Source organism: Contarinia nasturtii, unplaced genomic scaffold, assembly GCF_009176525.2.
Source record: "Contarinia nasturtii isolate CC-2019 unplaced genomic scaffold, AAFC_CNas_1.1 Cnas_scaffold_4311, whole genome shotgun sequence".
Classification (NCBI taxonomy): domain Eukaryota; kingdom Metazoa; phylum Arthropoda; class Insecta; order Diptera; family Cecidomyiidae; genus Contarinia; species Contarinia nasturtii.
The window spans coordinates 271,152-295,714 of NW_022201606.1; the positions used below are offsets into that span (position 1 = coordinate 271,152).

The window sequence follows — 24,563 nt, forward strand, 5'->3', positions numbered from 1 at the left end:
TTGATTCATTTTTGCATATGTGTTGAAGATATTTGTATATATCATGCTTTTATTTTCTTTATCATATTTATGTTTTTAACATTGTGCGTTCGTCGAAATTGAAATGTGTGCCATGGCGTCGGCGTGCATGGAATTCAGTGCATAAACAAAAGAAGACATCAGAAACAGTGACCTAAGACGAAACGAAAAAACAAAAGAAACATTTAACACGGATTAAAACTAACTGAATACAATTTGTTTGATGCCATTTGTGAGCATTTTTGTGCGCTATGTGTGACTCTTGTGTTTTGTGTATCGGAATTTTGTAACTTTGGTGTCCGAGACCCACTGTCAACGCACAAATAAAATCTTTAATAGTAAGTGTTTGTTTCATCATTGTCATCATTTAATGTTGAAACATGTCGATTTTCTTTCTTTCTTTCGATCACACTCGAAAATTGTTCAGTACTTTTCATGGTTTGGCACAAATTCATTCAACAAATGCTTTTTCTCTAGAATAATTTTGCATTCAATGCATTTAAATATAGAATACAATGTTCATAACCTCAAGTACGAAAAAATCAAAATTGCAACAGTGTATATGTTTGTGAGATTGGCTTTAAAAAAAACTTATGGCCAGTTGTAAAAATTAAATTAATTGACATTAATAAGTCTTTTTTTGTCGCCTGTTTGTGTGTGTGTAATGTGCATTTTTTGCGCACTGTTCAAGTGACTAATTCAATGAAACGTGATTATTTGCCACTATGAATTTTCGCATATTAGAGGTGAATATGTATGTTCCAAGTACATATGTTCAGTATGCTAAATTACCAATTAATCGTAATTTCGTTGGTGAGCACAAAATTATACATTTAAGTTTTACTTGAAAATGCGCCACTCGAATCAGTCGATGTATGTTTTTTTTTTTTCATTTGCAACGCGCAAACACCACTTATTAATAAACATAAACTTCCGAACGTTAATTTAACGGTCGAGCATTTAATCGGCAAAAATAAAAAACGAAATTAGTAGTAACAATGTGCAATTGTGCATTGTCACATAAAACTTAGCCTATGCGAATGAAATGATCCGTATAAAACATGTCATTTTAATTCAAATTTAGAAAAGAAAAAAAAAGTCGAGTGTTCATGACTACATGAAATCAGTTGAATGCGTAGGCTCTGCTTAGATCGACCTCCATTTGGGCGGTTGGTTTCATACACAATTTTTATTCTTAATGAGCGCAAACATTGAGCTCAACAAATACTAAATTGTAATTAGCATTTGAAACAAACAGCAAAAAAATAGAATAAATACCAAAAGCTACACCAAAAGGGAAAAAAGTCTCAAAGCAGATTGGATTTAATGCGAGAAAAAGTGCAGCGAAGTTTATTTAAAATTATAAATCGAGTGTCAACATGGGAAAATTCTATTGGGATTTTTTTATATATAAATTGTTATTGTATGGAATTTATCATGACTATTGCCGGTGTTACCGAGTTGAAACAAAATCCAACTGTTTAAATTACGAATATTTGGATTTTTTATACAAACAGCCTAATCACGAAATAAAATCTAAACCTAATCGCAGAAAATCTTATCGAAACAAATTGCAAACAACAAAATTACATTCTGATTTGCACTTTGCCGATAATATTGCATTTACGTTGCAATTTAATTTATACGCTTGGGAGGCAATATGTGCTATTGGCACAGCACATGTGCACTATTTTCGTGTATAATTAGTTCAGATCAAGCGAAGCGAATGCACTGGCCACGATTGGTGCTGTTGTTGTTTTTGTTGATGCATTAGATGTTAAAGAAAATGTGTATGAACATGTCTTATTTGCTTGCTCACGTTAAACTTGCAGGGACTGAATTTAAATGCATATTCTATATCTAATTATACAATGCAAAAAGGTGTTATATAGTTTAATCGACATGTTATCGTTATAGTTTAACGATAATTAGATTGAATCGATCACGAAACCATTTATTAGTTATTTAAATACTGATCACATGTTAAAATGATGAAAAATATCAAAATATGTGTCATTTTAGTGGCACAGACGAGATTGAGCAGGTTGTTAAGAAGAATCTTTTTTATGATGATTAGAATTTAAATTTAACTATCACGTAGACATTGTGTCGTTTATAGATTTTTATAGAATTTATTGTGTCTACTGTCTAACGACCAGATGATTATTATTCAAACGAAAATAATATTAATAAAATTTGATTTGCTCGAGTCTTTCCGTGAACTAACTCCAACATTCGCTTGAATTTGAAATACAAATAAAGTGATCATAGCATCCGAATGATCGAGTCAATTGTAAGACTGAACGATATTTTTCTACATTGTCAATTCGATTCATCGTTGAAATTTTCACCCAAAATAAACGTGTACGATGACGCACATCAATTAATCTGACCGGTTCCAGATAAATTCCCGTCATTTTTGTGAATTCTTTCTTTTTATGTGTACTTAAAATACCGTAAAATACACATACGATAAAGATTTCATTAACAAAAATAAAAATGTCGTTTTTTGTGAATGGTTGATAATTTCTTTGCGTGCGATCCTACAGAACAGCTCGTAACAAGATCATGCCATAATCAACATGCAATTGAGAAAAAAATGGTTAAATCAAACAAAAACTGGCCACCAAAAAAAATTGGGTAAATTCGTTTAATTTTCACGCTTTAATTGTGTTAATTTGCGTACATTATTTTCGGTTTTATTTTACTTCTTTTTTACTTTGTTGCTGCAGTTCATGTGTTTGCTTTTTTTATCAATTATATTACATTAGGTCATGGCAGTCGTTTGTATTCAAAAGCTTAGTATTAAATCACACAATTTTCTTTGCAATTTGTTTTCCCCTCTTAATTTCTTACAGTGAAGTGATTACGTTCTAATTTGTATTTTCTTTCATCGTTTATTTTTTTCTGTTCTGCGATCGATATACTATCGGCGTTGAAACTAGATTATTTATTTTGTTGACGATATTGACAGCATTAGCGTGAAGCGCATTTCTCGCACATTCACATCCAACCAATATTTATATACTAGCATTGCAGCTTGATGAAAATGCAGATGTATTTGAATTGGAGTACTTACATATAAAGAAGAAAAAGAAAAAAAAATGTCATGTTTATATATTTTTCATGCTGTTATAAATACTTATTTACTAACACATAACAACTTTGATGTGGGATAATTCAAATTGGAGCAAAACACGTGCACATCTATTGTTTGTTGTGTGATCATATACATATATTTTTTGTGGTTTTTGACAAACATAATAAATAAATAAGAGTAAAGACAATAAACAAAATGTTTATTTCATCTAATAAGTGATCATATTCACGTATTACCCCAAATGGAAAATTTTCCATTCACGTAACTCAACATTCTTTCGCATCAAACAATTTGTTCGCATTTTTAGTCATCAAAATTGGTCGCCAACAACTCTAGATCTTCTCTCTAAATACAAATTAAAAATGTAAAATATATATATATTAGGGTGGAACAATTTTTTTGCATCAAACGCTCATCGCGATTTTGGTTCTAGCCAATTTTTACAAAATACCCCATAGTATTTGACCCCAAATGGAGGGGGGAATCTTACTTTTAGTGAAAATTGGCTCGGAGGGCATCTTGAAAAAACACTTTCTAAACGTTTTTTGGCATGCTGAAGCCGAATTTTTGGGTTTCAGGTCGAAAAAAACAGGGGTTAAGGGGCTATGATCCCTGATCCCCTAGGGGGTGGGGGGAGTTGGAGGGCAGCTATCCCAAAAAATTTCTCTCATCATTCTGAACAACTTTGTAGAACATAATTTTTTGATTCGATGATAAAATCGACATCAACAAAAAAAATTGGAAAAAAAAAGAAGTAAATGACCATTTTTGCCAGTTTTTGTATGGAAATCGTATCAAAACGTTATTATATCGCAAAATAAATGTCAAAAATGGATTCCTCGACCCCGAAAACCCCCGCATACACATTTGGCTAGAGAAAAAATAATGTTTTTTGCCTTTTTAATGCAATATCCAAGTCGATTTTTAAATATTTTGAAAAATATTTACGTAGAAAAATCAGGAGGCTTGAAATTCATTTTAGACATATGGTTCCACGGGCAAAAAAGCTTGTCATGACCCATAGATCTAAAATCGTGATGAGCCTCTGTAGGTTTTTTCGGGCCCCTACAAATTGACCCACCCTAATATATATTTATTTGAATAAAAGAAACAAAATTGCACAAATATTATCGATTATCACTGACGTCATAGAAACTGATCGTTTTTGTAATTAAAAATGAAAAACATCTGTCAACGTACCTTCTATTTATGGTATTTTTTTCTTTCTTTTTTGCGATATTAGTAGTGGTATATTTGGATAACAGATAATTGAAGAGAAATGAACTTTACTGGCAGTCACCTTGTCTTATCAATTTATCAACTAAAATTTGATGAAATACAAATGCTTTAAACATTCAAATGATATAAGTTTTCACAAAAAATGTATGACAAATGAACAAATTGCCTTTTTTTGGTATTTTGTAAAAATGAAATCGAAAGTTTGTGAGAAAATCAATTAAAATGATAAGATAGAATAGAAACTTTTCATTTTTGTTCTTCTTCTTATTGATCGTTATTTTGTTCAATTTCATTATTTGTGATGATTAATCGATGAAAAGTGAGAGAAGATAAGCGAAAAAAGATAGATTAATCACTTGAAACATTGACGCAAATGTAACTTCGGTTTATTGCAACAAATTGTTATTAAATTTCTTCATTTATTCTTTTACTCTTTTCTTTCGCGTCACTTTTCTGTTTTGCGAAGTATTTTTATTTATATGCAGTATAAGTTATTACTGTGATTTCTTAAAATAAGCGCTTTATGTTCTTTTTTTAACAATTTATTTCTCTATTGTTTTCATTTCAGATTCCATATTACAGCGCACCTACGCCATAAAACGCATCATCAATTCGTCAACGTTTTGTTGTACGTTTTTCTTTTTCAAAAGAAAAGAAAATTATGAATAATATACTTTGCAACGACGTACAATAGATTAATTATCGCCTATGAGTATGTCATATTGTTGCCACAACTGCTGCCAGATGTGCACAACATTCCACTTAAATTGAAGCAATACTGAAAATAGATGCATTTGAAACGAAAATGTAACAAAAGAGCGACAACAAAGGCATATGAAATGTAAATGATCGACATCATGACATCATTTTATGATAAACATGAGACATGAACGCATCTACAATAATCGAAATAAACGAAACGCAGACAAACTATGAGACAGAGATGACAGAGAGAGAGAGAGAACAAAAAAAGAATACGAAACATGTGTTGTTAGGTGTAAAGAAAGCAATAATACGACAAGTGGATTACGCTATGTCGACGGCAAATAATATGTGTTTATTAAACTATTTACACCCATTCGCAAATAATGTTGACTAATTCAAGTGCTCACACATAAAGATCGTAAATCACAAGTGAAATTTAGTGAACTTGATGTGGTGGTTTCTTTTTTCATTTATCAGGGTGAAGTATATAAATGCGACTTCATATGATCAAAAGCGAAACGAAATTTCGACGTCAATGGAATAGACCTCGTACGCGCCTATTTATATGTGTATGTGTAATGTGTATTAACGAGAAAAAAAAATGACATTGCGTGCACTGGGTGTAATTGACACAGACGCATCGCTGTGTATCGTTTCCCGTGTTTATATAGTTGACGAAATAATAAACAGCCACAACGAACAACAAAAAAAAGAAGAGCTAACAAGTTACAGTTAGACGTGACTGAAAGAATAAAAAAGGCGGTCATAAAACACCTCGAATACATGCATCGACGAAATTGAGTGCCGTGTGTCTATACAAAATAACGGATAATATTGTGTGGATGTGTTTTCTCTCTCACTCTGTCTATCGCACGTACTCTGTTTCACATTTCGGTTTCGTTCGGTGTTATCTGAATTTCGGATATTTGTATATTTCATAAATATGAACGAAGTGAAGTGTAAGCACGAGTGTGATAAGCCAAATGATGAAACATTTTTGCTATTATCAACTTCGTTAAATTCGATATCGTCATCTCCATTTGCCACACAAACAAGCATTTTGTCGTGCGAACAATCAAATGTGAACAACCAATACACAACCGCAACGCCACCATCACCGACATCAAACGCTAGCGACAGTCGAAACAATAGACCGACGTGTATTACCAACACAATGCCACTATCGAAATCGACAATCGTTCACACTTGCTGCTATAAACATCATTGTCAGTTGAGCGCTTGTCACATTAATAATGGTGAATATCAAGCCAGCACCAGCAAAAAGCTTTTGTTATCCGTGCCATTACAACGTAAATTCATCGGTGCGATTGGCATAGACGCACGAAATAATTGTAAGATATTGGATTTATTGACGAGTAGTGATCAACGTTTAGTTATAGCACATTATTCTTGTGTGGAAAAATTTACGAAAATGTATACACCAAATACGATGTTAAAGGATAATAATAACGGTCGACAAAAAATGAATAAAACTAGCGCGGATCAATTGATCACAGCAAAAACCGATGGCAAAGAAGATGATTTTTCGTGCTCAAGTGATATCGTGTGTGATAATAATTTGACTGAAAGTCTAAAAAATCAACGTTTTATCAGCACCAGTCCATTGTCGGATGAGGGTTTGGCCATTGCAAGTCCATATTGTTCATCGGGCGAAGAAGAAGATGTTAAAACACCTGTACACGAAAAGGTCGAACGTTCATCAAGCTCTGATTCGGCCATCCATTTGGATGATGAAATTTTAGCTCGAATGGCTGATCTATCGCCACGCAATCAACAACGTCGAATGACATTAACGGTAACAGATATTCCACTTCGGCCAGCACTTTTACCCGTTGCTGAACCAACTAGTTTACCCGATTCACCGTTGCCACCACAACAGCCATTTGATTTTATACCATCGTCCACAAATCTAGCACCACTTGTGGTGCCAAGTAAAATGATACTTGAAGCACGTATCGTGGAAATTCCAACACCAACACCAACGTCACCAGCCCAATTAAACGACAATAAAACATCATCATATTTTGGACAAATTTCAAGACGTGAATCGTGCGTCAGCGAAGATGATATGTCACATGTACGAATTGTACGAACACCTTCGGTCGTTGTTTCAGATTACAGTGAAGATGTGCTGTGTGGCATTACACTTGAAGAATTGGAATTTTTCCGTCAACAAAGAAAATCATCACTCGGCGCAGCATTAGATTCGCCACGATCATCGGCCACTGAAGCTACCGATTATTTATCGGACTTGAGTGCAGCATCATCATGCTCGAATTTAAATTATTGCGGATCATCGATCAGTTTACTTGATGACAATTATTCACAATCGCCAACGGAAACACCGGAACGCAAATTTTCCAGTTGTTCAACCTGTTCCATTGGCCAAGAAGATAACGAAGAGGAATCCAGCCAATTTTCAAACAATTTGATCGACGCTCTGAATCAACAGCAACAGCAGCGAAAGACAAAGGTATGCAGATGTAGTTTATCTAAAGCTTCTAGTTATTATCCATCACAATCAAATCGTAATTCGGCGGATCCAAAAATTGATTGATTCTTTTAACACTTTTTATTTTGAATGGTACAACCAAACAATTGTACAAACATGAATTTGCAAAATAACCAAAAAATATCACAATTCACAGAAAAATAATATTTTTCAAAAAATCGATCGAAATTTCGTTAATTTTTCAAAAACAGAGAGAGAAAAATAAATAAATAGTTAATTCATGTTGATGAAAATTCCAAACGATCCGCTACAAAGAAATATATAAAAAGTATTATGCAAAAAAAACGTATTAAATTTTAAATTATTAAATTATATGAGACGGTGATAATTATATTGCCGTCACGTTAGTAGAAAAACGAAGAAGAAGAAAAATCATTATTATCAAAGGCATTTATTTATTTCAACGGCTTTTGACAACCGTTTATTTTACATTAAGACAATTCTTCTATTATTTTTGTGTTAGCTGTAGTACAACAATTTCGATGACGCACATATTCAAATATGTACAATCCAGCTGTGTGTCTTTAATTCCAATTAAATTGTTTAAATTGAGTAAATTTTCCTATAAAAAGGACTTTTATCGTGATATCATGAGACATGTATAGGAATTATAAAACAAAAAAAAAATTAAAATATTTCTATTTTCGTCATCAGAATAGAAAATATGAAAACATCTGCTGAAATGTTTACACTAGAAGCTAACTATAGAGAAATATAAAATAAAATAAAGTTAAAAATTTACGTTGAGCTAATGGACTTTTTTTTCTCTTTCCCTTCTATATTTTTCAAACAAATTACATTTTATTAACGTTTTTCTTTTTTTTTTTTTTTTTTCATTTTGTTCACTGTTGTCAATGTAGCATTTCATCGCATCTATTATTTTTTTCTCTCAAATTTTATTGTTGTGATGTTTCGTTGTTATTGCTTTTTCATGTTTGTATATTTGCAAAAAAAGTCTGTTTTAAAGTCTAGTTTTTCATTTAAATTATAATTGCTTTGTGGCCGATAGTTTGTGCTTGGATAAATGGGCGAGTGAGTGTACTGTAAATGCTTTTTTATTGAATAATATGCCATAAAGTACAAATTGGAATCTATTCTCCAGATGACAATGATTTTAAAACAAATGGAAGTAATAGGCCATCGTTAAATATTGAAATGTTGGACTTCTATACAAAAAAAGAACACTTCGCTCTGTTTGCCACATTTATGTGCACAGATCACTAATCTCGATTTACTGCACTCCGTAACAATATGAAATGTGTGGCTGTAATTAAAATATCAACGCTAACATTAACACTAATCTCAGAGACAGAGAAGCAGCACTTAACCAAGCTTAAATATTACTCTCTTATCTTATCGGGTGAAAAACAATAAAAACGAAAAATAAGGTTGCACACATGTAAGTGGCATTAAAAAAAGAACTAAATCAATCTAACTAACGTCATTCGCGCAAAAACAAATTACTATTTTATCTGGATTCATAAATGCGCTGTCCTTGTTTCTCTCTCTCTCTCTCTCTCTTTCATTTCCATTTAGTGTGAAATGATTGTGTCGACGATACTATTCGTCCAGCAAAAAAAGGCGATAAAATGAATATTTTGTGTGTCAGCCATAAACTTTTCGCTGTCACTTTTGAACACTAAAAATTTTCCGTAAAACAATTGCTTGTGGCGCGTTGCCCTTTGTTTTCGCATTTTAAATATGTAATCTGGTGCAATAAATGTCACACTTTTCCATAAAATCTCACTGATTTTATAACACTGTCATAGTTGAAGATAATCAAACATATGAAACATATTCGAAATCTCGTAAACGATTTTGATGTGATTTCTGTTGAAGGAGAACTTTTTTCATGATAAAAAAATATGACGTTAGACTTTTTTAAAAATATCTTTGTTGATCACAGATTAATAAATAAAAAAAATAATGCCGACAATTTATTTGACGATAAAATAAATTCCCACGACGAATGCCGAATTACTTCCGTTCATTCTAAAGCAACACCGGACGAGAGTATAAAAAACAGTTATTTTTAATCATAAATGCTCGATAAGACCATCGCTAACATGGATGCATTAAGCTAGATACACATTCTTCTCATTCTTCTTTCTCTTCCCTCCCCCTTTTCTTCCCTCTTTTGCTAACATCATTGTTCAGCATTTCAAATACTTTTTATCAGCTTTTCGCTGCAATAAGTATATAATATAAAAAAAGAAAGAACCTTATTCGTGGTTCATTTAGATTCTGAATCATTCGTAAATGCGCAATTAAGGTGTTTATTTAAGAAGAAAAAGACTGTGAGATCTTTTCCCACGTCTTTGTGTCAACCATTTTGGATGAAATGATTGTTTTTTTCGTTCACGTACATTGGATAAGGGGAATGCCTTTGAACAATCGCCCAATAAATACATGATATAAAGTTCAATTCATTTACGCAATTGAAAGGGAAAAAATTCACAATGAATCACATTACGACAGGACAGGTCCAAAAATTTAAATTTTGTTAACGCACGTTATTTTTTTAAACTTCCCTACATTAATTATTTATTCCCATGTATTTCTTTTTGTGTAAATTTATGTAAATTACGTTATGATCCATTTCGCAAATCAACCCATTAAAAGACGTCAGCGAATAGATTACATGTCATTTGACTTCATTACTGACGCGTATTACCATTAATTTTCGTGTATGCATGCAATTTATTACGGTTTATTTTTCATTACTTCATTTCTGTTCGTTGCTATGCCTCGTTGCTGCATACTATTTCTGGAAACGAGTATTAGAAGTGAAGAAAAATGCCGAATTAGTCACTATTTCTAGAAGAGAAAAATGAATTTATTCACATTACATTTTCATATGCTGTTAAGGCGCGTTTTTTTCTGTTTAAAATGATTGAATTGATATCAGACAGGAAAAAAAAGATGAAAAATGCTGACTGAACATGTGGTTTCAGGTTTTTAGTTTACTCATTGAGCATTTGAACTGTCTTTTGTGGTTTTCATATCATTTTTCATGTGGATTTTTGTTCGTCCGGAGCCACAAAATGGTATATTGAAAGCGATACCTGGCATCAATGATTAGCATAGATTTCAGTTGATATAAGTGCCTTTACACAAAACTAGCAAACTATTTTGCGCGCAAAAAGAATTTCATTCGCATTCGGTACCGAATGACGGAAAGTACGCAAACGTAGTAAATATAACTCAAGAACCGATCACAATTCAATTGATTCAATTTGTTGGCCATTAACTTATAGTTTGAGCACATTTTATTCACTTGCCTAATTAATTATACATACTTTTCAATGAACAAATTCATTGTTAAGTAAATACATTTGTTGAAATGAATGCAAAACGAATGTGAGTGTTTTTCATTTCATTCGTTCGTTTGGAGTTAACGTCATAGGGTGTGTATGTAGAATACAAATAACCGCTCTCGATTACGCAGATACAAAAGAACCGAGCTCGGTCACACACCAAGTATTTCACATCATAAATCGAAACTTTTCTCATTTGTCAGCAATGTACTGAGCACAGTTGGCACATGCCAACATTTTATCATCGATGACTTTTATTATAGCAACTATGTACGATGCACATTCATCATCGAAAAATATCAATCGATCAGACTTTATTTTATAATTGAATATATGTATATATAGTATGAAATAAAAGCTTAAATCCCATTTCATCAACGATTGACGCATTCGCATTACATTTTATTACGTTATCAATTGGAATTTAGCGAATCTCAACAAATTGGTCATTACAATTTTTTTTATGATTATTGACAATGGTTTGGCCTTTATTTTTGTGAAATTTCTATTTATTTATTTATAGCGGTAATCTCACCATGTGACCCAATATGCATTCGTTTTATATTTCAAATGAAGACGAAAGAGAGATAAAAGAAAAGTTTTGCATTCATTTTGCAATCAGTAATTATGTACTTTTCAATCTGAATGTAAAGTTTAATTGCCTTTGCACAATTGCGCTTTGTGCACGAACCTTCAATTTGTGAAAAGAGTCAATACGGTAAAATTGAAGTGTTTGAATTTAATTCCCGAAGCACAATTGAAATTGCCTGAAAAGCACAAATCCATTTCGATGTTTTTGCTACAAAAAAAAAGTAATTCGTTTTCTCTTGTTCGTTAAATTTCATCCAATTTATTTGTTTATATGTAAAACAAAAATAGAATGATTCAACAGGTCAGATCGACAATGGCGCATCGTCGTGCTTCATTTCGTTTGTATTTCCTGTGAAGTTTTTATTAACTACAAAGGCAACATAAAAAGCCAAAGCCAACATTGTTCAGAGAGATTCGTGAATAAATAAGCCAAAATGGATTCGATGTGTGTTCGATTCATATAATGTACAATAAAATATGATTAAAAACTTTAATATGACGTCAATGAATTTCTGCCGCACTTTAAAGCGCTCTCTCGCCATACAAAAAATGAATATAAAGTGGTTAACATCGATTCGTATCTGTCCACGATGTTGGTGTATGGGTGGATTTGATTCCAGCATATAGATGTATACATATATTCAACGGTTAAGAAGTATATTTTTTAACTTGTTGTGCTGTTTGTTTGGTCTCAGTGCTGTGGTGATCAACGAAAGGCATTGAATCAAACTTACGTTTTTCTTCAATTGGCTCGACACCGTTGTTTGCAGCGGCCACTTCAATTTTAATATTGTTGTTGCTGCCTGTTTCATGTGAAAAATTAATCTATCTCTCCGTTTTTTTTTCATTGTCGCACATTTTACTCACAGTCAATGCGCGCGATGCATTGCAACAACGATACACATGCATCCGATTATCCACTTAATACAGACATTGCATAGAGATCTCGTTCTTCTTGAAATGTATTTATTTTTGGAACGGTTGATAAGACATTTTAAAATAAAATTGGCCCGTTTATCACGCGCACATCACGAAAGAAAAAGAAAACCAATTAATGGCATCGACTGAATATAATTGACTGTATGGCAACGGGCCACCACGCCACCTTAATTTTAGCGTTTTTCATTCTTCACCTGGCCGAATATAGATCATCATTTTGAACACATACTTCGTTTGTTTGTGTTGGTCACTCAAAAAAAGCGATCAAATCACAAATGTGTTATCGATAGTTTTTTTTCGGGTCTAAATTCATGTGAAGTGTTGTCTCTATGACTTATTGATCAGGTTTGTCTATTGTTTTAAATACTTTATTGTCCTCAAAATGTTCGCCATTATAATGCAAACAAACAAAGTAGGGACGGTACAAAAGGCTGGTGTCAAACCGATGAGAATGTCGATAGAATTTACACAAAAGCAAGAGCTCTTATATGGAGTTTACATGTCATGTTTTTATTTTCTTCGAAAACAGTTGTTTGGGTGTGAGTGTGGTTTGACGTCAAAGATGACCATGGTTGTGTGCGCAACGTCGCTGATATATATCAAAACGATGTTGTTGATGCCTTGGGCGACGTTTATACCGAAAAATATATACACTTCAAACCTAGGGGGTAGACACTAGAGTAAAGTAAATAGTATCATTTTGCATCCTTTTGAGTCTGAGAAATTGTCTGTCCATACGTCTCGACACGTCTCGAGAACACTTTAAATTTCTACGGCTTAACTTGGAGTAACTCTCGAAATCTTTTGACATCTCAAACCCGGTACTCATCCCATAGCTCAAAAAAAAAATGTTGGATCACACGTAGGTTGTGTGTAACAATCTCAAATGGCGCCGTCATTTTTGCTCAATTGATCACAGCTTACTTTTTTTTTGTTTTAACAGCATTTGTACTCGATTGAATGGACCCTAATGAAGTACATGCTTTTTTCCCTTTTATAAAATTATTATTGTGACTGCAATTCGCTTGGCTTATACATTCGGCGATAGGACGTCAACAGTACTCACTCTTATCAGACACAATAGACTGAAACAAAACTGAAAACGTTTATTGTTATTTCATTTGTTTATAAATAATGTACCTTGTTCCATTTTGACTCATTTAGACTGGGTGCTTGTTCGTACAACAATTTTATTTATTGTTTTGTCGTTTGAATGTCAGCATTTCATATCTCATATTTATTTGAGGTCAGGCCTGGGAAGTATCCAAAAAGATTCGAATTTTGTATCTATTTAAATTTAAAAAGTTCTTTGCACCGAATCAATATCAGGAAAAGTAATAAAATTCAGATCTACAGACGTCAGTATAGTCAATTTTATGTTGGATTTTATTTTCGTTTAAATTAACGATTTTTTTTAGTTCTAAAAATAAAACAACAAACGGTTCCATTTCTTTCGACATTCATTTAGGAAGACTTCCATATTTAACACAGAGCAACATTGATGCCATAGAGGCAACATACTCTAAGAAATCCAAAAACGCGTCTCTGATAGTTTTTATGAATAATTTAACAATTTTTTTTTGTTTCCACCTCATTGGCTTGCATGCGTCACAAAACCCTGAAATCTGGAACATAAATGATGAACATACACACCTTTATGCTTTTTATATCAATCAATGACAATTTTTGCGAAAAACAAGATAAACACAGTTTTTTTTTTTATCAATCGTGTATTTTCTTTCATTTACATAGCGCGATCAGAGCATAAAATCGCAGTTGTTGAGCACTTTATTTGCTTTGTAATCGTACTACATGGTAAAACGTCAGTAGCGTTTAGTTAACTCATCAGATGACGCTTTTGCGTTCATATTAATGCACAGCTGATACCAACTACACTAACAAATACTTTGGCATGATTGGCGGTCGGCAAGCGCGTGCTTCATGATTTACAATTTCATGCACTGGATTCGAGTTTGTCGTCATATTCATTGCCTGGTGTTGGGAAATGTTCTCTCATGATGATTAGTAGCAGATCGCTATAGCTTTGAGAATTCATTGCTCATACGTATATGTAAATCGCTTTACATGAGGCGTGAATGGGATAAAAATCCAGAAATATACAAAAGCCGACAAAGCGACATTCAATTCGATTTGCATATTTGGATTTAAAAAAAAATTTGATTAATTTAGATTCTTGGTGTGTGCATCGCGTGCGTCATCGACAAAGTAATTGATAAGCTCTATAAATTTTATGGTCATTGATGATATTTTTATACCACTATCTACTTTTGTCTGCAGCTTGAATTTTTATGAGGTTTTTATAACTTAATGAAAGATATTTGCGAATGTGAAACGTAAAAATGAGCGAATCGAATTGGCCAGCATCTGTTACCTGCCAGACTGAATGGGAATTGAATTTTCACATCACACCATTCAATCTTTCTGTCAATCCATAAATTAATACTACCAAATAGTCTGATCACCTACTTTGTTTGATGACGCACGTCTTCTTACGGTCATCGTTTTATTGATCAGCATTCGCATGATTATTTTATGACTGTTTTGGTTTCCAAAAATAAAAACACAACATTTTTGCGATTAATTTTGGCGCCAATTTTAATTCTTTATTTGGAACATTTGTGCAGTTTACATCAAGGCAATAACATAACCTTCAGCAATTAATTTCAACCATCCAATGAACTTCCGAACTTCAACTGACTTTATCATATTTTTTTTTACTTTAATTTCAATTGAAATTGCGTTTTATTGTTTGCGGTTTTTTTTCTCTTGTAATTGATGCAAATCATGATATAACTGTTATGACACAAACCATCTTCACGAATCTTTTATTTCATAATCGTTCAAATCGTTTGTTTATCTGAAAATATTAGCTAATTTGGAATGCACAGGTTTATTGATGAAAAAAATTCAAACATAATTTCAATTACACAATTCGCACACAATTCATTTAGCATACATTCCGGCGTTTTTCATATTTGTCTCAACAAATATAAAATTCAAAGTTGTTGTAACTTTTTCTTTCGTTGTGACTTTTATTGTGGACATATAGTGGTAATTAATCGTCGGATTTGCATAATAAGGTGTCCAAATTAGTTTTATAGCTACGAATAAATTTTTATATAGAACAAAAATAATTCTAAACTTGAAGACACATTTTTGTAGAATTCGAGTCTTTTTTATTTTTGCGCCCCGGAATGGCATTACAACGACAATTCAGAATAGATTGATGACGTAAATTCTAATAACAAAGAACCGAATGAATTGTTTTCTGTGAGAATGCACTTTTTATAGTATTGCTTGAAATGCAAAATCACTTTCAACTGCGTAAATATTGTGGATCGGAAAAGTTCTAGTAAAGGTAGTAAAAAAAAACACACAAACACACATTCAAAAATAAATATTCATTTCATTACTATATTCAACAATTGACATGTTGACGCACGTGGTGGAAAAAGAGGTGTTTCGTAAATTGCAAATTACAAGGTGATTAATAGACACCGTCATTATATCATTACGTTGGAAATGCAAAATAAAGAGCTCATCGGTTCAAAATAAATTGATGTTGACTGCTTCATTTTTCTTAACGAATGCAATATGTATTTGTGTATATAATTGAGCAAGTGTCGTTGACTGGACACGTTGGTGTGTCACAGACAAATTGGCGATGGTGTGTGTCGGCATGCGAAACAGAGGATATTGGAAATTAACAAACGGGTTTAACTATGTAACGTTGAAATTATTTTGTATACCCGTAGCAATCGATGATGCGACAGATTTAAACTCGACATATGTCGCTTTTATCATTCATTCAACTATAACGTATTAATTCAAGTAATTTTTCTCAAGCCTCTCGAAATCCTCACACGCAAACATTTACGATTTATTATATTGACTGTGTTTAAGAACGAATGCAAAACTGAGAAAAATGTCTGCATCATACACAATACTGTTTTTGCTGAGTTAAAATAAATAGGAAGTGTTGACAACAACACCGAATGAACCTTTGTTCTGAATAAAGGTCTTTTTTTAAGCGAAACATAAATTTACAGAAAATTGAAATCTCTAATCCGTACACCGAAAGCATAATCTCGTTCAAAAGATCAATGTCACGTTGACCAAATTAAATAAACTTCAGTGAAGTAGCGACACTCCGTTTGACGTCATTTAAACGAAAAACCACACTTTTTGAATTTGCGGCCAAAGAGCGGTGCTATTCAAATGTTAATTGATTTGTATACAAATTCATTCGTTGAATTATATCAAACTTGGACTATTTTTTATTCGTTGATGAATCGAAATTTTCGAAAACGTTTCACATTTATATATGTGTGCAATTTCTAATTGGCTTTATGATTATTTGTCACTTCAGATATATTTATAAAACTTGACCTTAGATTATAAATTAAATCAATTTTATTCAGATTATGGAACAAGTTCAGGAAATATTTTTGTTCTTCTTGATAAAATGCGGGTTTTTTTTTTTCAATTTTACTTTGAATATATGTATTTTTCAATCGATCACAATACTATTTCAGTACAAACAAAAAATAGAAAACAATGCAAAGTTCTGTTTTGTCATCAACACGCGCTACATTTGGCCAAAAAAAAAAACGACCACAATAATTGAAAATCACTGAAGACGTACAAGCAAAGGTGTGTATGTTATCAATGTGTTGAGATCGTTGCCTTGGCACAATATGGTTATAATAATTTAAAAAAGACCGCTCTATTGTTTGTCCGAGCGAAAAACAAACTCGCACTCATATAAAGTTCCATGTGTGTCTCTTTTTATTCTTCATATTCATTATTCGCCATGTAAAATCGTATTTACATATGTATATAAACGATATGGAGTCGTCAAAATCGTACCGCATATATATGCTGGTCGAAAATGCATGGCTTGATAAAATGAGAGTGAGACGGGCAGAGAGAAAAGAACTCCACAACACAATGAAGCTACGCACATACAATTTTATTTGTTTTCATGTAAGAAAACAAGCGAGAAAGAAGATAAATGAAATATAAAAAAAGACTCATTCGCAGCCAGATTGACCGAATAGTAAAAGCAATAGAGACACAACAAACAAACATATACCAAATTACTGTGATATTTTTCTGGTCGTTGCTTTCGCTATATGCCGACATGTTTTGCATGAGACTCAGTGGCGTTTCGACTTGTTTACTTTATATCCATTGATTCAGTGATTCGCGAACTCTGAAACTATTCTAATCGAAGCGCAACAGTGTCCACAATTATACGACATCCACGACGACTTTATGGTTTTTACATACAAATTGAATTCATTGACTGCGTGTGTTTCAAACATTTTCGATTTTTAATCGATCTTCTGTTTTTTTGATCGTGCAAAAAAACACGGTAAAATTCTAGTGAAATTACAAACGGTAAACCAAGAGAGAGAGGGAGACAAAGAAGGTCAAAATTATTTATCATTTTTGTGACGCACATTTTAATCCGAAAAATTAACATGAATTTAATCAACGATGCGTATGACCACCGATTTTTTTTATTTCGTCGATTGATACGATAATTCAGTTTATATGTGACATTCAAAAGTCTAAGAAAATATTTTTGAACTCTAATAAGTGATCTTTGATAAATAAACATTTTTTTTATTTGCGCGAATAATTTTGTATAACATGAAATAAACGCAACATAAATGAGAAGAACGTTGGTGAATTAAATCGTTCAGCTCAAAAATTATTATGGAAAATTGATTGTAATTTAAATTATGTAACGCTTTTATGTTGAAACATTGTTATTGTTGTTCCTTTTCGAATGCCAATTGCAAAATTGTATGAAAGTATCACATGACGATTTACTCGTGTCATTGGCATGAAAATTAGACGCATTTTTTCACAATACAAAATAGACGATAATTGAAATTGGAGTATTTCCAGTTGAATGTGAGAGAATAATTTGAATAAACAATTCAAGATTTTTTTTTTTGTAACTTCAACAAGACCAAAAAGATTTATTCATTTACAATTTCAATAATACATTCGATTGATTCCGCATACGAGAGAGTTTATGTTATGTTTTTCTTTTTCGTAACATCTCCAATTTGTTTTCTATAAATTGCACAAGAAATCAGATATTCCATGTATCACATTGTATACCACATTCATCTCGTTTGAATAAAAATGCACATTCGACTTTATATTCGATTGAAATGGTGTAGAAAAATAAAACATTCTGCATGGAAAAAAAGACAACGTACTACATGAAATGGTATCGACAAACCAGCCAGACGTCTGCAATTTAATCCATTTTACTGTTGGAGTTTGATAAAAATTTACATAAAATTCAAATGGTTTTGCGTGTTCATGTAGGTACCATTCAGTTTGCCATCGATGCTTGACTGCTTGTGCGCATTTATTCATAGGTAAACGTAATTTAAAGTGCACATACACAGATTAAAGTGTCTGCAGAGAAATATTAATAATTTGTCTCGTAAAAATCAATAAAATTTAATGTGCTTTCAGTTTATGCGCAACCATTTCAAGTAAATATTTTTTTTCTTTGATAAAAAGAAACTATATGCTATGGAAACTATTGCATATGCATGAGAGTCACAGTTTGTCGAAGATTTAACATTCAACTGTCAAGTACGAGCTATTTATTATGTTCATATTTTCTTTATTTGCATATTTTTGTTCTCTAAGTTGTAAAATCGTATGCCCGGTAAAAGGTAATTTCCTCCTGAATTACGGCACGCGAATAAACTCATTTCAGAATCAATATTTTCAATTTCTCTGCTGACGCCCACATATTTTTCCTACAAAATCCAAGGGAAAATGAAGACCAACGCCATGAACGCCAGTTTTAAGTCCAATTTGAACAGAATTTATTTGCGTGTGGTCTTCTTTGCAAAGGAGTTTATCATTATTCAGGCTGTCACATTAAGTAAAGCTGTCATCAAAGACTACTCCTACATTTCAACAGGCACAAAATAACGATAAAATATATCTGACACATGCGAATTCGTTTTTCTCTTCTTCTTCTTTCGTCGAAATTGCAGCCATGGAATTTTCCGGTTTTTCTTGGCAAAGATAAAATTTATCTTACAAACACTGCTGCTATCAAATATTTATTTATTTGTTATGTGATATCATGTGAAATGAAAAGATTCAATATTTATTGCATGTTTAGTGGACACAATGATTAAGCAATTTACGATTATTAAAGTATCCATTGCAACTTATTATATACAAAGACTATAATTTTGGTGTCAACGTCATGTCAACAAATTCAGTTTTTAAAATTTGGAACGATGAAAAGAGCACTGCATGAATGTCATTTGATGTTTCAATAATAAACAATTATACTCGCCACCGCGCAACCATAACCGATACAAATCATTGAATAAATTGAAAGCGTAATTGGAGTTCGCGGACAGTTCAATCGAATTTGTAAAGTTGTAACTGTGAAAAAGAATGTTTATTTTCGATGTTGATCGAAAGTTTTGATAAAATTATTTGTGACGTCAATTGGTCAGGGTATAGTTTAACCTTTTTTGATGTAAAAAGAAAATCCAAAATTGTCTGTTTTTTATGCAAAATAAAAAATAAAGATAATGATCCCTGTCGAATATGGTCGTTTTTCAAAAGTCCATTCATTCAAACGAAAGATTTGGCGCGTTTTTTATGTAAATACAATATTTTATGTTTGTGACGGTTTGGTTCAATAAACAAAACCGAGTTAAACAAATTAAAATCGAATAATTTAATCTGATTGTGACTGGTTACCCGCTTCTCATTCCGATGCAAATGAAATATATGTTTCAAATACATACGCCCCCTCTGTACTTGAAGAAACAACGGCAAATGCAACCGATATGCACAGACGGAATATAAGCGAACGCACAAAACTAATAACACAAATAAAAACGATTACATGCGTACACAAGTCGTTGGAGTCAATGTTTGTAGCTCTTTACCTATTACTTTTAGTGTGACACTCATAAATTATGTGCGAATGCACGCATGTTGTGTTAAGCAGTGCTCGAACATGAAAATAGTGGATTACATTAAATAACCGATTATATACGATTATTTATGCTTTCCGCCCATTTATTGCTCGACAACGACGACCACAACACGTCACGTTCCTCACATTTTGCCACAAAATACAACCGAGAACGAGCACAAACAGTATTTCCAGTTATTCCTAACCTGCATGCATGCTTATACTCGCTTAAACTATTTTTCATCATTTTAAAAAAAGAAGGCACACATTTGCGTTTTCGCACTTTTTCCAAATGATCGTGTTGTCCGTATCAATTCAGTTGAAGGCTCATTTTACGAGAACTGACTATGGAATTATATTAACAAATGTGTTATTTATTGCTCTTTGTACGCATGGTTAATCTATTTTCTAAAATACAATTTGACCAAAGTGGCGTTAATTTACTCTCACGTCATTGAGCATTTTGCTGAAAATAAATTGAATCGCAATCGAATTGAATGCCAATTATAGCAGTCAAATGGCATGTACGCATAAAAGCGGTAAAATTAAATACTATTTCATTTGACAGCCGCTCATTTCTAATTAAAATTTACAGGTGGAGTTGTATGACAGATTCTCTTTTGATGAAAAGCGCTTCGTTCCGACGGTAAATTGGTCTCACAGGAAATCTCATCTCTCATTCTCTATGTGCCACATAGAGACGGACAAAACAAACATCACATAGAAATCGAGACCAATTACAATCATTTTCAATCATTTGATATGCGATCAATTATTTTTGCACAATGAAATAAAGTAATTTCAAATGAAGAAATTCAATCCAGTCAATTGAGCATATTAAATTTTACTGGATGAACAAAAACTGAATGAACATTTAGATTACCAGGAACGACAATTGAATAGTCTCAATCAAATATTTTATTCAAGGTCTAACTCATTTACTGATACGTGTGGTGATAATTTTGTTTTATACACGAGCATCAGTGTCTGCTATTCAAACGAAGTGCAACAAAAAATCACGACCTATTGACAAAATCAACCAAATTCATCTAATTAACGTCAGTTTAATTGCAAATATTTAATCACCGTGAGACATAACATCTGTTTCAATCAAATTAGTGTATATTGTTTTGCGTTTATTTCATGTTGTAAAATGGAGATTTTTGATCGATTTTCTTCTATCAAATTTATGGTGTTTACAGATTTGAATAGTGACTTTTTTTTTTATAATTTCCATTAATTATCATATTGTGTGCGAAATAGACAATTTTCAACATGACATTTTGCAATTCGTCACCGACAACGCGCCCAAAAACGCTAATGGAATTACTATTGGCCAAGAAAATTGAGGCCGCTTCGGCTGAAGGTGGACTAGGCCGTCGATTGCTTCGAACCGATTCGATGGATTCAGTTTCAAGCATTGGCTCTTGCACCTCGTCAATGCTTGGCGAAGATGTGTGTCGTTGTGACGATTGTCTGTTGGGCATTGTTGATCTTTACGTTATTCAGCCAAGCGAACGAGCATCACTTAAGAAAAAGGTAAAACAATGCAGCCCGATTCGATTAAAATTTTGGAGAGAATATCGAACTTTGAATTCATTGAATAAAATCTGCAATTTGTACAAGATTTATTACGTAAATTCACGAATTACGCGATCTTGTTCGTTTTGCGTATGTTAATGGATCCGGTGAAGCTGTTGCTTGTATGACACAATGTGTCAATATTAAACGAAAAAAAAAACCATATGCAATTTGATGTCACTCATTGCAATTCATGGCTTTTTTTTTAATTCGTCAGAGTCATTTCAATTGAACGAATAACACACTCTGATGCTGTTTAATGATTTCATTATACTTTTTTAACATTTATCCTTATCAATCTTATGCAATAGACTAACTACATTTTGTTTACTGAATAATGGAGACTCATTGATTTAGGCTAACTTGTTGTATTGCAATGCACATTTTGAACTTCAAACCTTTCATTCCTTCCTTTATTTCCAGTTAACTGTAAACATTTGAAATGCAACTGATTTAGAGATTGTAGTAATATATATTTTTTTTTAATTTTTGTATTTGCAGGTATGTACAGATTCAAAATACATATAATAAAATGAAGGATGGTCTTTAATAATGATCTCACGTTGACTTTTACGTAAGTTTTTCGAAATTTATTTAGTCTTCAGGGAGTAATAAAGAAATATTTTACAAACGAAACGAGAACATTAAAGAAAAACCAGCATCTACAAATCGTAATGCAAGTGCTAAATGCTAGGTAAATAAACGAATGTGTGTAAAAAAAAACACACACACTTTTCAAAAAAAAAAAAAAATTCTATTAAAATAGCAACATGCTGACTTGAATTCGATACCGTTTGCTATAGGTGATATTGAATGCGCAATGTGTAGTTCGTGAAAACGCAATAGAAACACTGCAGTCTTTCGATTTACGATCGAACCGATTCCAACTGTGTACGATGAAACTTATTCGAAGCAAAATAAATCATAAGCCAATTTTCATTATTATTTACGTCGTTCGTAAGTTATTATTATGACATTAAATATGAATGCGTGTGAAATGTACGAAGGGAAAAAAGTGCTTTTAATAAATCTAAATTCGAATATAAATCAAGTAGAATTGGTCGACGCATAATGAGATTGCAATAATTTATTGATTGGTTTTCCTTAGGCTGAGACAATTCGTCTCAGCGATTAAGTTAATCGCACCGTAAATGTGCACACCTGAACTCTTGCCCGTCTCAATATACAGGTTCTAGATTTTTTTAATTATATTTAATTCCTTCTCTCCCTCTTTGTTTGTCTCTGTATCTCCGTTTATCTTCTCGGATATCTTTGGCAATAATACGTGCGATTCTCAGTGAGAATCTTTCATGTCAAGATGCACGTATACGTTCCAAAGAACTTAATTTCATCGAAATGTAATCGTTTTGTTGTTGTTGTGTTTTTATGAATCCAATATAAACAAAAACAAGGTGCTATCTTTGATATATTAAACTGGTTATAAATTAAACTTTAATTCATTTTGTACAGTTCGTGACAGTTTCAATTTTTTTTTGATCATCTTAGTGGAGGCATAGTGTTTTGAATAAATAAATTCTTGGTTTTATAGAGAATTTGAAGTATTTGATAGCCGATTGTTAAGATGGTCATGAGACATGAGCTCTGAATGACGTCCATTCGGTAGTTAGTCACTTTGTGGTCATTTCAATATGATCTTACAACAAACTGGATACGATGTTTATTGCTGTTCGGTGGTTTTGTTTTTATGAGATATGGTCTCCGTGAATGAGGGCAGCAAATTAATGATTCACATGATTGAAGACGTCACAAATTGGGATGTAAAAAAATATGAAACTCGCACAAGTTTCGAGTGAATACCATGTTGGTGTCACGTATGCATTGGTTTCCAGTGAACTGTTGTTTTTATTTTGACATCCTTTCCATTCCATCATGAATATTCCGAAGCGAAAGGCTTGGAATTTTTTTTTTCTTCAATAGTAAATATTTGTGTGTTTATGATGACGTATGGTGACGCATTTTTTTATTATTTCAAAATAGCCACTGCGTTATCAGGTCTTGTTCTTTTCCTTGTTCAAATGCAAACTCATTACTATGTCTGGCTGGGTCAACCGTCTGGGTCTGCAATAACACAACCATTTTTTTGTAATATGTAAAATAAACTTTGGACCATATAATTGAATACAAAAACACGCATACATAATGCGTGTCACACATTTCTAAAGCACTGCTTGTAGGCTGATGTGTATTGGTATTGCTAATTACCTATTTAATCCAATGAATACTCACACATTTTAATGCACTGCTCAATTATTTTGCTAATGTTTTACATTGCTATGGAGTTGTACACAGAATGAAGATGAATGTCAGTTTGTGTCGGTATCGTTAATAGTAAACATGTGTCAAACGGAAATCAAGTACACGATTTCAATCGTGAAATGACCGAAAATCTAATGAAAGCATTCCGTTTTTTTATAAAGTGAAGCAGCCACTTAATCAAATCATCTGTAGAGCATGTGATTCGGAGATTGGCAATATCAAAATAAAATTCTCAACCATCTATTTCTAAATACG

General features: G+C 32.5%; 2 protein-coding genes across 4 annotated transcripts in view; both read left to right on the top strand.

The window, feature by feature from the left end:
- Positions 1 to 22,574, top strand: LOC116350893. Of its 2 annotated transcripts, XM_031782874.1 has the most exons (3): positions 1 to 356; positions 4,926 to 7,556; positions 22,533 to 22,574. In XM_031782874.1, the coding sequence occupies exons 2-3, from the start codon at positions 6,006 to 6,008 to the stop codon at positions 22,557 to 22,559; spliced, it is 1,578 nt and encodes a 525-aa protein (XP_031638734.1). In that variant the 5' UTR covers positions 1 to 356; positions 4,926 to 6,005; the 3' UTR covers positions 22,560 to 22,574. The 2 variants fall into 2 exon arrangements, with proteins under 2 accessions (XP_031638734.1, XP_031638733.1); XM_031782873.1 differs by lacking the exon at positions 22,533 to 22,574 and having other exon boundaries at positions 2 to 356; positions 4,926 to 8,342.
- Positions 21,687 to 24,563, top strand: part of LOC116350891 (inositol-trisphosphate 3-kinase B-like) — a 15,224-nt gene continuing 12,347 nt past the window's right edge. Inside the window, exon 1 of one of the 2 annotated variants that reach the window (XM_031782870.1) lies at positions 21,687 to 21,989. In XM_031782870.1, the coding sequence (XP_031638730.1) occupies positions 21,726 to 21,989 (264 nt within the window). In that variant the 5' untranslated portion in view covers positions 21,687 to 21,725. The remainder of the gene's footprint in view (positions 21,990 to 24,563) is intronic. The other variant, XM_031782871.1, reaches the window with a different exon arrangement.

Excerpts from the sequence above, each read along its gene's own strand:
- LOC116350893 (XM_031782873.1), top strand. The coding sequence starts at position 6,006 with ATGAACGAAGTGAAGTGTAAGCACGAGTGTGATAAGCCAAATGATGAA.